This window comes from Lissotriton helveticus, chromosome 12, assembly GCF_964261635.1.
Source record: "Lissotriton helveticus chromosome 12, aLisHel1.1, whole genome shotgun sequence".
NCBI lineage: Eukaryota > Metazoa > Chordata > Amphibia > Caudata > Salamandridae > Lissotriton > Lissotriton helveticus.
Genome location: NC_136073.1, coordinates 77,487,832 through 77,503,461, shown reverse-complemented (window position 1 = coordinate 77,503,461; position 15,630 = coordinate 77,487,832). Strand labels below are relative to the sequence as shown.

Below are 15,630 nucleotides of genomic sequence, written 5' to 3'. Positions count from 1 at the left end.
GGCTTTAACAATGTGTTTTAAAGGCCTTCCTGCTTTTGTGTGACATAACTATATTGTCACAAGAACTCATCTTGATACTCCCTGTTTTGTGACTGGGAGGCCCTTACGTGGTGTAGAGAAGGACACTAAAGGACACTAAAGCATATTGGATTTTCTTATTTGCTTAGTTATATTGAAATACAATCTGCAACATCTTCTGATGTCTAATGAGTGCAGAGCTCTTTCAGCTGGGCTTGTCAGATTTAAAAATAAGGTTTGCAGCATTACTAGTTCACAGAGGTTAACTTTAGTAGATAATTTAGTTTTGAACTTGGGGCAACTCAGTAGTATGACCTTGAAAACTGTGGGAAAGGCTCTTTGACAGTAAAATAGTGAATCTCACTCACTTACTCTTCTTGCTGATGGTATAGCTATGATTAATGCTGTTTTCCATGTAAACTATTAAGGCTTGACTTGTACGTCAGCTCAAATGGGTCTAACATGAACTGCAAATATTTCAATTCCAAGGCTGTTAATGTGATGGCTGTTATCTAGATGAACTCTGATTGAGGTATGATTAAGTCCCAACTCTACCAGTTCTAGAAGGTTATGGGAGTATCAAATGGCTTTAACTATGGAGAGGATGAAATCCTCTAGTGTGACATCCTACATAAAAACTTTCCCATTTTGCTGTACATTTAGTTGACAGAGCTCTAGCTTTTGCCAACATATCTTTAGAGTCCTGTGGAATAGCTATCTTTCCAAACCCATGGTACTTAGGAGCCATGAACCAGGAGTGCAGATTGGAGTGAAGAATCTGGCCCTGGCATCTGGTTAGGAGATCCAATTTCGACTCCAGCAGAATGAGTGGGCCCTATGCCATTTATAGCAGGTCCAAGAACCATTACTTTTTCAGCCAAGAGGGAGCAGGGACAATCAGCCTGCATGGTTCTCTTTTCACTTTGGCTATTAGTTTGGCAAAAGAGAATAATGTTGAAGGTAAACATCTTGTACCATCTGCTCATCAGACACCCCAACCCTGCACACCTTCAGGAAGAACCTCAAGACCTGGCTCTTCGACTGATCCAGAGCGGCACCCTCCCTCTCCCCCCTCCCAGCGCCTTGAGACCCTCACGGGTGAGTAGAGCGCTTTATAAAACCCTGATCGATTGATTGATTGATTGAGTGTTGCTGTAGTTGTCTGCTTGCATAAGAAAGGCATTTCTTGTTGTTATTGGTGAAAAGGTCGATATTTGATTTCCCCACATCTGGGGTATTTGATTTAGGACACTGTCCCTTAACTCCATTTGTGACAATTCTGCTATGTTCTGCTGAGGTAATCTGCTTGAATGTTGCTTGGGAGATGCTATGTTGTTTGTGTGATTCTGTTGTGAACTGCTCAATGCTCAATATTATTATTATTATTTTTATTATATTATTATTGCAAAGCTTCTGTGGTTCCGTGGAGAGAATATGAGGGTGCTCCACCTTGTTTGCTTATGTAGAACATCCATTCTGATCAATACCATTCTGTTGTTGATACTTGGGAGAAAGAACTGTAGTGCTCTCCTGGCTGAGCTCTAGCACGTCTATGTGTAGGCATTCATCTCATGGTGTCCGCTTGCTGATAGCTATTTGCGTTGACTACAAGCTGACATTGTGGTTGAAGGAATATTATCCTTTAATGTCCACCAGGGGAGTGCTTATTTCATCTTTGCAGTTACCATAACCTTGTCCTCGAAGGAGCGGGATATTTAGATGCACTGCATGTGCAGCTCCTCTTGCATGGGTCTCATGTGCAGTTTACAGAATGGTATTAACACACTGCAGGATGACATCATATCTAGCAGTCTTTTAAGGAGGTGTCATTTTATTTTATTTTATCTGAATATGTGCTGTGCTACTGCTGATAACGGCTTGTGTCTCTCCGTCAATGGGAATGCCCCTGCTTGCGTAGTGTCCATTATTCCCCTAAAAAGTGAATCTTGTTTGACAGGATTAGAGAAGATTTGCTTTTTTTAATTGAAGTCTGATGCAGGCTTCGGTCAAGTTGTTGGTAGGCGCTACAGATGAGCCTTTGAGCAGCTAGTCATCTAGGAAAGTTACCCTGATTGCCTAAACATTGAAGGTGATTGCAACTGGAATCCTACATTTAGCAAAATTCGAGGTGCGGAACGGAGGCCAAAGTGGCAACTGGCTACCTTCAATCTTAGACATTTGTTGTGTTTCCTGTGAATGGTAATGTGGAAGTATGCATCTTTGATATTTATTAATGGCATGAATTTGTGCTCCATTAAGTAGTGGTAAAACTTCCTGGAGTGTGGCCATCCTGAAAGACTGTTTTCTCAGGTATAGATTGAGCTGACACAGATCTAGCATGGGTCTCCATTGTTCTGCAGCTTCCTTTTTCAATGGAAATACTTGGAATATAATCCTACATTGTGATGATGTTTTGGTGCCAGCATTGTAGCTTATCTCTCCAGCATGGTTTGCATTTTTGTCTTCAACAAGTGAAGGTGTTTATGTTTTACACAAGACAGCAGAGTAATTGGGCGGTCTTGTATAAACTCCAGTGTATGACCCTACTGGATGACATCTAGTATCCATTTGTCTTTAGCAATTGACTTCTAATTGTTGAAGAAGGTAGAGATTCTGCCCACTACAGGGCTCGACATACTGGTTATCTGCATTTTGGAATCCTGTGCCAGGAAATTGACAGTGACGTCTGGCACTCTGCCTCATTTGTTAGGTTTTATGCATTTGCCGTTGCTTTGAGCGGGGCTGTTGCGCCAGTCTATAAGTATAATGTTTTTGCTGCTGGGGTGTGTAATTTTGATGGTACAATATTGTGTTTGCTGCCGGAGTATGTAATCTTGATGGTGCATTTGGGATTGGCAGACTCACTGGTTATGTGTGTATCTATGAGTAAAAACCTCAGTAGAATTGCATTCTCCCTCTTCCTTGAAAGGACTGAAGCTTACTTTGTTGCAGGGCGACTAGAGCTCTCACTGTGTATGTGTGTGCGTTGATAGTTTGCAGTGCATTGCCCACATGCTTACCAACTAGCTATTCTCCATTGGATGGAATGTCCATGATGTTATTTTACTCCTCTAGCCTCAATGAGGTAGCTCTTAACTGTCCTTGCCTACGCAAAACAGCTGCTCCGGTGAGTTGCCTGAATCCATTAATTGATATGCCTCTTGTTGAGTTTAACAGTACAGTCAATGATTTTTCTCTCTAATGGGGGATATCTTTCACTTTCCATTTTCTAATCCACCGGCAGTACGTCTGAACACGGGGCTATGCCAGAACACATTTGCCTGTCATATCTGCCTACAACTCCAATGGCATTAGCAGTTTTATATTGACATAGCAGCCATAGAGGAAAACCTTTTCCCTCGCCATGACCTAAACGGCAACCTTCACAATCAGGCAATGCTGAACAAGTTGCCATTGCGTTTCTGGACTGCTGCTGCTGTACTGTTTGCATGACAAATGAATCTGCTTTATGGTGACCCAGGAGGCAAAGAGGTGAGTTCTCAGGGATTTAGCATTTCTGGTCTTTTCGTGGTACTACCACTGCTATCATAGCTGGTGTTTTCATTAGTTTTATCCCTTCTTGCCAGAAGTGATCTACAAGGGGAATCATCTAGTCTGACTTCATTGCTGCTTCCTTGAAGCTGTACAAGAAACAATCAGTTTCTTTAACCATTAAGGGTGAATTAAACCTCCTCACAGCCATACGCACCAGAAAATGAAACTTGCCAGTATTATCTGGTGGTGAATCCATAGTCGGAGGTGTTGGTGGGTTCATAACAGGTAGGATATAATTATCCAATTTTTCTCCTCTAAGCGGATCAGTTGGTCATATTTAGTCCTCTTCTACATCCATGTATTGATCATCAACAGATGTTTCCACCTGGATTTGGGATATAAATTAGCCTAAAAATGGTGGCACTGGCTGACGTTGGGGTCGAGGGGGATGATGTTTGCTGACCTGTGATATCCGTAGTGCAGGTGCAAGAGAGGGTTTGTTTGCTGAGGCGAAATGGGCTGCTGGGAACTAGTCAGAAAACGTGAGTAATAGTCTGTCATGATGTGGATTAGATCATTAATAAGGTCCACTGGCACCCTTATCATTGACCTCTGTTCATACACTGACTCCTAAAGATCAGAGTGGTGTTCATAATATTCTCTTTCTTCCCAATGCTAAAGAAGGAACTGTGAGTGAAATGCTTCAGGCTGTGGTTCCTCCGAGTCCTTGCATTTGATATTCCTGAATTCTGGACTATAAGCTATTTAAAAAGGATCATCTGGGCCTGATTCCTCTTCTCCTTCTGTGCCTAGAAGCTATTCTAGTAGCAGAGGGTGAATTTTGCTTAACCCCTTGGCTGCGGGGCTTTTTCCCCCGTTGTGCTAGGGGGCGGGGGGGGGCGCGCACAGCGCCCCGGTGCTCATGACGAGGACAGCTCGTCATGAGCCATGGTTCTCAAACCATTGACAACGCTATCATCAATGATACCATCGTCATAGAGTATATCAACTCCATTACACTCGAGCATACCTCTTTAACCCCTCCATGCTCATGACAAGGTCAGCTCTTCATGAGCCACGGTGCTCGTGTGCTCATGACCAGCTGAGCTCGTCTATGAAAGATCCATTGCTGGAGAAGCTTAAAACCTCTGTCACATGTCATTTTGTTAACTGAAAAGATTAACAAAAGAGAAGATCTAGACAATAGCAGACCAATACTACAAAGAGAAATATTGTGGATTACACGGTTGATCTGCTTCGCCTAAGAGAACACATCCAAGGAACCGCTTTCCGCTGGATCTGCTACTTCTTAAAGGTTAGAACACAAATTTTCAGCCTACAATCTTACTCCTCGGAAGCCCGCCAACTCATCTGTGGAGTGCCTCAACATTCATCGTTCAGTCTCACCCTCTGCAACGCATACATGATCCCTCCGGCCAAAGTCATCCAAGCACACAACTTCAACATCCTCTCCTACACTGACGACATAAGTCATACTCTCAATCTCGGATAAGACCCAAGAATACACAGAACAAGTTAATCGCCTGCATGACTGAAGTCATTAACTGGATGAAAGCCAACTGTCTCAAGCTCAACACAGGCAAGACAAAAATAGTGATCCTTGGCAAGATCACCTCACTGAAGGACTCCAACTGGTGGGCGGCTGAACTTGGACTCCACACCAGGAACGTCAGAATAGTTATCGACAGCAAACTGGACATGACTGAACAAGCAACACAGTCACTGCCTCCTGCTTCCACCCCGAGAAAATGCTGCAGAAGATTTTTAAATTGCTCCCAAGTGCCAGGATCACTAAGCAACTTGGTAGAAGACTACAAACCATCCAGAACTCAGCAGCCAGACTCATCCTCAACCTCACACACTAAACTCACAACACACCACACACCACACCTCAGGAAGCTCCACTGGCTCCCGGTACACAAATGTGCTAATTTCAAACTCCTCACACACTCAAGGCACTACACAATGTAGGCCCCACATACCTGAACAATCTCATCTACTTCCACCAGCCACTTCCACTCCACAGGACTTCTACTCGCACACATCCCATACATGCATAGAACCAGATCAGGAGGACAGGCGTTCTCTCACATCATTCCTAAAGCGTGGAATGGCCTCCCACTCCAACTCAGAGACTCTTTCTCTCTTCTTGAATTCCACAAGAAGCTAAAGACTTGGCTTTTTAATTAACCAACCTGCCATAGGCTGGGCTAGGCACACAAAGCAGCTCATTAATAGGATACCCTCATGAGTAGTACTGTGCTTTACAAATACACATAACACAACATTACATAACATATCCATTGCTCAGACTGCTTACTTTCAGAAAACTAAATATTTCTTTTACTTTCAGCACTCCACTGGACTGTATTTGTTTTCTTGCTCTCTCCTCCTTGTTTTACCTTCCACTGCCTTTAAATATGTTTTTTTTTAAAGAGGTTATGGTAGTTGCACAGTACTGCAGTGCTGCTTGCAAACTTGTGAGTGCTTCACACATTTTATTAATTTTCTTAATATTTTAATTTACCGATGTATTACCGACGTCTGTCATGCTAGATTGGTAAATTAGAAAGGCTACGGTGTCACTGCGCATGCACATATGACACATGTGCATGCTTTGTGACAACAGTTTCAAATTTGGAAACGCTTTCTTTATTAGAAAAAAATTGCCATTCATATATGTGCATGCATCTTCACACATATGCATGCATGCAATAGTAAAAAACACAAAATGGTAAAGCCAATAGGTCTGTACTTAAGAGCCAAGACTTACTGGCTTTGACAAAGCTTGTTAATGAATGTTTCCTTAATTCTATACATTTTCATGAGGTTTAACCTTTTTTGGCTGAATTCTGTAAAATGCAAAAATGGTCTAATTCCCTTTGAGCTGAAAATGAAGGCCCATCTCTACAAGTGTACGCAGTGAAAATATTTATTTTCCAAAAGCTTAGGCTTCAAAACGTTCCTGGAGTTTTTTCCAATGGGGTGACAGCTTGTATACATCAACCATTGCAGTCCCTCTCTAGAGAGATTACGGTCCATCCAGACCCTGTGCTACGGAGAGGACAGCTAGTGTGCCCACCGCGGCTACTAGTAAAGTTAGTAATTTATCAGAATGGAGGGATAAGGGAGTGAAGCATCCGTTTCTTTCCCCTTGGGTAAGTTATAAGTTCATCAAAACAAAAAACGGACACTTGTTACACCTAAAGACCATTGGTTTTACAAGATGTATTAGAGTATCCTCAAAAACTCACCCGGAGCGTTTTTAATAACGATCTCATTAATATACTGCTAGATCCAGTAACTTGACCTGAATTGCAGTACCTCTATTTTAAACCACAGTGGATATCTACCCTTATTAAAAAAGCTCCGGGTGGTTTTCCCCTGTTTTAACATTTTTTCCTTTTTTCATAAAATTTGTTTTCACACTTTTGTTTGCACACATCTCTGGATACTGCACCATAGACCAGAGGTGCCTCTGAATGAGGCTGGCAACTCACTATCTTTTGGAGTACCCAATGATAACTGCCACAACTCTAATGTGGGGCGGATGAAACAGATAAACCGCAATCCAGAAACATTGAGTTTTTGAGGATACTCTAATACATCTTGTAAAACCAATGGTCTTTAGGTGTAACAAGTGTCAGTTTTTTGTTTTGATGAACTTATACTAGTAAAGTTACCCTGTGCTATGGAGAGGACTGCTAGTCTGCCCACTGTGGCTACTAGTAAAGAGACCCTGTGCTAAGGAGAGGACTGCTAGTGTGCCCACCGCCACTACTAGTAAAGAGACCCTGTGCTACGGAGAGGACTGCTAGTGTGCCCACCGCCACTACTAGTAAAGAGACCCTGTGCTACGGAGAGGACAGCTAGTGTGCCCACCGCGGCTACTAGTAAAGTTACCCTGTGCTACGGAGAGGACTGCTAGTCTGCCCACTGTGGCTACTAGTAAAGAGACCCGGTGCTAAGGAGAGGACTGCTAGTGTGCCCACCGCGGCTACTAGTAAAGAGACCCTGTGCTAAGGAGAGGACTGCTAGTGAGCCCACCGCCACTACTAGTAAAGAGACCCTGTGCTACGGAGAGGACTGCTAGTGTGCCCACCGCGGCTACTAGTAAAGAGACCCTGTGCTACGGAGAGGACTGCTAGTGTGCCCACCGCGGCTACTAGTAAAGCGACCCTGTGCTACGGAGAGGACTGCTAGTGTGCCCACCGCGGCTACTAGTAAAGAGACCCTATGCTACGGAGAGGACTGCTAGTGTGCCCACCGCGGCTACTAGTAAAGAGACCCTGTGCTACGGAGAGGACTGCTAGTGTGCCCACCGCGGCTACTAGTAAAGAGACCCTGTGCTACGGAGAGGACTGCTAGTGTGCCCACCGCGGCTACTAGTAAAGAGACCCTATGCTATGGAGAGGACAGCTAGTGTGCCCACCGCGGCTACTAGTAAAGAGTCCCTGTGCTACGGAGAGGACTGCTAGTGTGCATACCGCACCTACTAGTAATGTTACCCTGTGCTACAGAGAAGACTGCTAGTCTGCCCACCGTGGCTACTAGTAAAGAGACCCTGTGCTACGGAGAGGACTGCTAGTGTGCATACCGCACCTACTAGTAAAGAGACCCTGTGCTACGGAGAGGACTGCTAGTGTGCCCACCGCCACTACTAGTAAAGAGACCCTGTGCTACGGAGAGGACAGCTAGTGTGCCCACCGCGGCTACTAGTAAAGTTACCCTGTGCTACGGAGAGGACTGCTAGTCTGCCCACTGTGGCTACTAGTAAAGAGACCCTGTGCTAAGGAGAGGACTGCTAGTGTGCCCACCGCGGCTACTAGTAAAGAGACCCTGTGCTAAGGAGAGGACTGCTAGTGAGCCCACCGCCACTACTAGTAAAGAGACCCTGTGCTACGGAGAGGACTGCTAGTGTGCCCACCGCGGCTACTAGTAAAGAGACCCTGTGCTACGGAGAGGACTGCTAGTGTGCCCACCGCGGCTACTATTAAAGAGACCCTGTGCTACGGAGAGGACTGCTAGTGTGCCCACCGCGGCTACTAGTAAAGAGACCCTATGCTATGGAGAGGACTGCTAGTGTGCCCACCGCGGCTACTAGTAAAGAGACCCTGTGCTACGGAGAGGACTGCTAGTGTGCCCACCGCGGCTACTAGTAAAGAGACCCTGTGCTACGGAGAGGACTGCTAGTGTGCCCACCGCGGCTACTAGTAAAGAGACCCTATGCTATGGAGAGGACTGCTAGTGTGCCCACCGCGGCTACTAGTAAAGAGTCCCTGTGCTACGGAGAGGACTGCTAGTGTGCATACCGCACCTACTAGTAATGTTACCCTGTGCTACAGAGAAGACTGCTAGTCTGCCCACCGTGGCTACTAGTAAAGAGACCCTGTGCTACGGAGAGGACTGCTAGTGTGCATACCGTACCTATTAGTAAAGAGACCCTGTGCTATGGAGAGGACTGCTAGTCTGCCCACCCTGGCTACTAGTAAAGAGACCCTGTGCTAAGGAGAGGACTGCTAGTGTGCCCACCGCTTCTACTAGTAAAGAGACCCTGTGCTAAGGAGAGGACTGCTAGTGTGCCCAGCGCCGCTACTAGTAAAGAGACCCTGTGCTACGGAGAGGACTGCTAGTGTGTCCACCGCGGCTACTAGTAAAGAGACCCTGTGCTACGGAGAGGACTGCTAGTGTGCCCACCGCGGCTACTAGTAAGGAGACCCTGTGCTATGGAGAGGACTGCTAGTGTGCCCACCGCGGCTACTAGTAAAGAGACCCTATGCTATGGAGAGGGCTGCTAGTGTGCCCACCGCGGCTACTAGTAAAGAGACCCTGTGCTACGGAGAGGACTGCTAGTGTGCCCACCGCGGCTACTAGTAAAGAGACCCTATGCTATGGAGAGGACTGCTAGTGTGCCCACCGCGGCTACTAGTAAAGAGACCCTGTGCTACGGAGAGGACTGCTAGTGTGCATACCGCACCTACTAGTAATGTTACCCTGTGCTACAGAGAAGACTGCTATTGTGCCCACCGCGGCTACTAGTAAAGTTACACTGTGCTACGGAGAGGGCTGCTAGTGTGCCCAGCGCGGCTACTAGTAAAGACACCCTGTGCTACGGAGAGGTCTGCTAGTGTGCCCACCGCAGCTACTAGTAAAGAGACCCTGTGCTACGGAGAGGACTGCTAGTGTGCCCACCACGGCTACTAGTAAAGAGACCCTGTGCTACGGAGAGGACTGCTAGTGTGCCCACCGCTGCTACTAGTAAAGAGACCCTGTGCTACGGAGAGGACTGCTAGTGTGCCCACCGCGGCTACTAGTAAAGAGACCCTGTGCTACGGAGAGGACTGCTAGTGTGCATACCGCACCTACTAGTAATGTTACCCTGTGCTACAGAGAAGACTGCTATTGTGCCCACCGCGGCTACTAGTAAAGTTACACTGTGCTACGGAGAGGGCTGCTAGTGTGCCCAGCGCGGCTACTAGTAAAGACACCCTGTGCTACGGAGAGGTCTGCTAGTGTGCCCACCGCAGCTACTAGTAAAGAGACCCTGTGCTACGGAGAGGACTGCTAGTGTGCCCACCACGGCTACTAGTAAAGAGACCCTGTGCTACGGAGAGGACTGCTAGTGTGCCCACCGCTGCTACTAGTAAAGAGACCCTGTGCTACGGAGAGGACTGCTAGTGTGCCTACTGCGGCTACTAGTAAAGTTACCCTGTGCTACGGAGAGGACTGCTAGTGTGCCCACGTAGGCTACTAGTAAAGAGACCCCTGTGCTACAGAGAGGACTGCTAGTGTGCCCACTGTGGCTACTAGTAAAGAGACCCTGTGCTACGGAGAGGACTGCTAGTGTGCCCACCGCGGCTACTAGTAAAGAGACCCTGTGCTACGGAGAGGACTGCTAGTGTGCCCACTGCAGCTACTAGTCGAGATATCCTGTGCTACAGAGAGGACTGCTAGTGAGCCCACCGCGGCTACTAGTAAAGAGACCATGTGGTATGGAGAGGACTGCTAGGGGGCCCAACGCGGCTACTAGTAAACAGAACCTGTGCTATGGAAAGGACTGCTAGTGTGCCCACTGTGGCTACTAGTAAAGAGACCCTGTGCTACGGAGAGGACTGCTAGTGTGCCCACTGTGGCTACTAGTAAAGAGACCCTGTGCTACAGAGAGGACTGCTAGTGTGCCCACTGTGGCTACTAGTAAAGAGACCCTGTGCTACGGAGAGGACTGCTAATGTGCCCACTGCAGCTACTAGTAAAGAGACCATGTGCTATGGAGAGGACTGCTAATGTGCCCACTGCAGCTACTAGTAAACAGAACCTGTGCTATGGAAAGGACTGCTAGTGTGCCCACTGTGGCTACTAGTAAAGAGACCCTGTGCTACGGAGAGGACTGCTAGTGTGCCCACTGTGGCTACTAGTAAAGAGACCCTGTGCTACAGAGAGGACTGCTAGTGTGCCCACTGTGGCTACTAGTAAAGAGACCCTGTGCTACGGAGAGGACTGCTAATGTGCCCACTGCAGCTACTAGTAAAGAGACCATGTGCTATGGAGAGGACTGCTAGTGTGCCTACTGCAGTTACTAGTAGAGATACCCTGTGATACGAAGAGGACTGCTAGTGTGTCCACCGCGGCTACTAGTAAAGAGACCATGTGCTATGGAGAGGACTGCTAGGGTGCCCAACGCGGCTACTAGTAAAGAGAACCTGTGCTACGGAGAGGACTGCTAGTGTGCCCACTGTGGCTACTAGTAAAGAGACCCTGTGCTACGGAGAGGACTGCTAATGTGCCCACTGCAGCTACTAGTAAAGAGACCATGTGCTATGGAGAGGACTGCTAGTGTGCCTACTGCAGTTACTAGTAGAGATACCCTGTGATACGAAGAGGACTGCTAGTGTGTCCACCGCGGCTACTAGTAAAGAGACCATGTGCTATGGAGAGGACTGCTAGTGTGCCCACCGCGGCTACTAGTAAAGAGAACCTGTGCTACGGAGAGGACTGCTAGTGTGCCCACTGTGGCTACTAGTAAAGAGACCCTGTGCTACGGAGAGGACTGCTAGTGTGCCCACCGCTGCTACTAGTAAAGAGACCCTGTGCTACGGAGAGGACTGCTAGTGTGCCTACTGCGGCTACTAGTAAAGTTACCCTGTGCTACGGAGAGGACTGCTAGTGTGCCCACGTAGGCTACTAGTAAAGAGACCCCTGTGCTACGGAGAGGACTGCTAGTGTGCCCACTGTGGCTACTAGTAAAGAGACCCTGTGCTACGGAGAGGACTGCTAGTGTGCCCACTGTGGCTACTAGTAAAGAGACCCTGTGCTACGGAGAGGACTGCTAATGTGCCCACTGCAGCTACTAGTAAAGAGACCCTGTGCTATGGAGAGGACTGCTAGTGTGCCTACTGCAGTTACTAGTAGAGATACCCTGTGATACGAAGAGGACTGCTAGTGTGTCCACCGCGGCTACTAGTAAAGAGACCCTGTGATACAGAGAGGACTGCTAGTGTGCCTACTGCGGCTACTAGTAAAGTTACCCTGTGCTACGGAGAGGACTGCTAGTGTGCCCACGTAGGCTACTAGTAAAGAGACCCCTGTGCTACGGAGAGGACTGCTAGTGTGCCCACTGTGGCTACTAGTAAAGAGACCCTGTGCTACGGAGAGGACTGCTAGTGTGCCCACTGTGGCTACTAGTAAAGAGACCCTGTGCTACGGAGAGGACTGCTAATGTGCCCACTGCAGCTACTAGTAAAGAGACCCTGTGCTATGGAGAGGACTGCTAGTGTGCCTACTGCAGTTACTAGTAGAGATACCCTGTGATACGAAGAGGACTGCTAGTGTGTCCACCGCGGCTACTAGTAAAGAGACCCTATGCTATGGAGAGGACTGCTAGGGTGCCCACCGCGGCTACTAGTAAAGAGAACCTGTGCTACGGAGAGGACTGCTAGTGTGCCCACTGTGGCTACTAGTAAAGAGACCCTGTGCTACGGAGAGGACTGCTAGTGTGCCCACCGCTGCTACTAGTAAAGAGACCCTGTGCTACGGAGAGGACTGCTAGTGTGCCTACTGCGGCTACTAGTAAAGTTACCCTGTGCTACGGAGAGGACTGCTAGTGTGCCCACGTAGGCTACTAGTAAAGAGACCCCTGTGCTACGGAGAGGACTGCTAGTGTGCCCACTGTGGCTACTAGTAAAGAGACCCTGTGCTACGGAGAGGACTGCTAGTGTGCCCACTGTGGCTACTAGTAAAGAGACCCTGTGCTACGGAGAGGACTGCTAATGTGCCCACTGCAGCTACTAGTAAAGAGACCCTGTGCTATGGAGAGGACTGCTAGTGTGCCTACTGCAGTTACTAGTAGAGATACCCTGTGATACGAAGAGGACTGCTAGTGTGTCCACCGCGGCTACTAGTAAAGAGACCCTATGCTATGGAGAGGACTGCTAGGGTGCCCACCGCGGCTACTAGTAAAGAGACCATGTGCTACGGAGAGGACTGCTAGTGTGCCCACCGCGGCTACTAGTAAAGAGACCATGTGCTACGGAGAGGACTGCTAGTGTGTAAAGAGCGTGACCTTACTTCTGCATGTTGCTGAGCTCCACCCGCACAATGAGTTCCGTCTTGGCTGGCATGTTCTTGAAGACGTCGGCTTTGAGGCGCCGTAACATGTGAGGCCCCAAAAGATCATGAAGCTTCTTAATCTGGTCCTCCTTAGAGATATCGGCAAACTCTTCCAGGAAACCCTCCAGGTTACTATGTGGGGGGAAAAGTAGCATGTCAGAATGTGAGAATTATACAACCATTGTGTGGAGATGAGATCTGCTTTACTCCTTCATCAGTGGCCCCCAATAGCAGACTTCTCCAGTTTAGATCATGAACAGCTCAGTGGCAGAAATGTGCGGAGATACAGAGATAAATGACTAGTATTATGGCATTAAAAAGAACAACAACAATTTTAAGGCACCAAAGTATTATATATGCAGACCAAAACAGCTCAGAATAAAGCATTCACATGGTTGTTTATAAGAGGCGATTTACATCGGCTGCAGATAGCAGCTACCCCCCACATTTCAATCTGTAATGCTATAGGTGCTTCCTGTTCCCGCGTCAGGCAATGCACTGTCTTAACGTCATTTGCTAGTAGTAAATGTGGGCAGGAGTTGGACTACAAGGAGAAATGCTACAGAGCGTCTGAGGAATCCAACCCATTTTGGGATACAGTCTCCCATTCCACCTGTTAATTGGATTACGGCATAACCCTATAGTCCTCTGCTGTCCTCAGTGTTGTGGCCACTATGGAAGCCTTGCGGCACATGCATGAGATGTGGTGAAGGAGTTGCCCCTTCTGTTCATGCTACAGTCAGAGTATGCTGTGGGATAAACAGCTACAGTGGTATATTACACACAAAGTTTAAGGCTTAATGGAAGGAACGTGTCGTCTGCATTTCAGTAATGGCTCTGCGCAATAGCTGCAGAAAAGGTAATGGCGAAGACTGGGGAGATGAAGGCACAGAAGCAAAGAATAAGAGAAAAGTTAGAAGAAGAGAGAAGCAGAGTGATTTGAAAAACATGGGGAAAGGCTTAAGCAGTTAGAGGGTACATTTTCTGTCTGTTGCATGCAAGCCCGTTTGCAGCTTATTTCACCTGTAAGCACACAGACGTGGAGTTGGTTGTAGAAATAAAGCTCAAAAGGCTCTAGACCACAGATTCCTAAACTGTTTAGAACCGCAACCCGCGAACCACCTAGCTTAAATGGACACGAGGCGGGCGAGTTTTTAATGTAACTAAAGTATTGTGTGGGACATACTGTCATTTCCAGACAACACATTTTCCATTGAAATTGTCACTAAATGTGCATAGAAAAACACTTTTACTGATATAACTATATTGCACACAAATGATATGTGTGGAAATCGTGTTTCACTGAATAACTATTTGTGCATCACCATGGAAAGTGTCTTGATTTGTCCTGATCCTATTAAAATGTCTTTTTTTTATTGCACTTCATAATTACACAAAAGTTTGGTTAATTTATGACTTCTTAGCAGCTAAATGTATACAATTCATTAACAGGTATTTACATTGTGTTGCTTGCTACAAAAAAAATAACACCCTATAGGCTTTCCTTTCACACTTCTATGTTCCCCAGCAAGACTGCCATATAATTCACTTTCGTTTTCTTTCTCTAATTGCAGAGTGAGAGATGTTTGCAAACAGCAGTCCCCATGCTAACCCCTTTGCTGGCAGACCTTTTCCCTGCCCTATGCTAAGCCCTTTTTTGACTATTTGGGGTAGTTTGTGCTTAGGCTCCTCTAACTTTTGTATCCACATAAGGTGTCCATGCCCAATTTGCGTCCTTTTTTTCCAACATCCTGGCCATTCCATAGGTCTGTATACAGGAAGTACATACAATCCGTTTGAGGGTCGTTGATATGCAGTCTCTTCTTTGCTAGGGATGGCTCGGGTGTCCTCAGAGGGTCTCCTGTGAGTACGTTTCCTATCCCTGAACATGAATGGAACTAGAGAAGCTATGGAAACTCTGTGGTCCAATAGGTCTATTGCAGTTGTGATTATCACCCATAGTTACTTTCTCTCTTGTACTCATGAGAGGAGCCTGAGGCGACCAATGGAATGACCTCTCTCTCTTCCTGGGTTTTTTATAATGAAGCAGAGCTCTCACTATCCTCTTCCTCACAAACGACGGCAGTTTTGTCTTTTAGTTTCTGAAGCCAAATCTGAGGTCTTCCCTCATGATATTTGAAGGTTTTAGTAGAAAAGGTCTGTAGATCTTACAGTCTTTCAGGCATGAAGGCAGTAGATACTCTCTCTAATGGGGATCTTCTGAGTGCAGCCTTTTCTTACCACAGGTCCCACAAGGTCTAAAAAGTCCTTTCTTCACAACTTCTGACATACTGGAACACAGCTGAAGTAATCTGGAATAACCAAATTAGAATAACTGAGCAGAGCTCAGAGAGGCTTCCTCTCACACGACATGCAGTGAAAATCTGAGGGAAGCTGCCTCTGTTGACTGTGTTCTAAAGATGCTGTTGTCTTATTGGCTGCAGTTTGGTTATTAAATTAAAAGGATAAGCTATTATTTTCAATGCCTTT

General features: G+C 46.8%; 1 protein-coding gene across 8 annotated transcripts in view; it reads right to left on the bottom strand.

Moving 5' to 3' along the window:
- Positions 1-15,630, bottom strand: part of CHD3 (chromodomain helicase DNA binding protein 3) — a 1,139,027-nt gene that overhangs the window by 567,050 nt on the left and 556,347 nt on the right. For all 8 annotated transcript variants that reach the window (XM_078670235.1, XM_078670239.1, XM_078670240.1 and 5 more), the window contains exon 18: positions 13,099-13,272. In XM_078670235.1, coding sequence (XP_078526361.1) covers positions 13,099-13,272 — 174 coding nt within the window. The remainder of the gene's footprint in view (positions 1-13,098; positions 13,273-15,630) is intronic.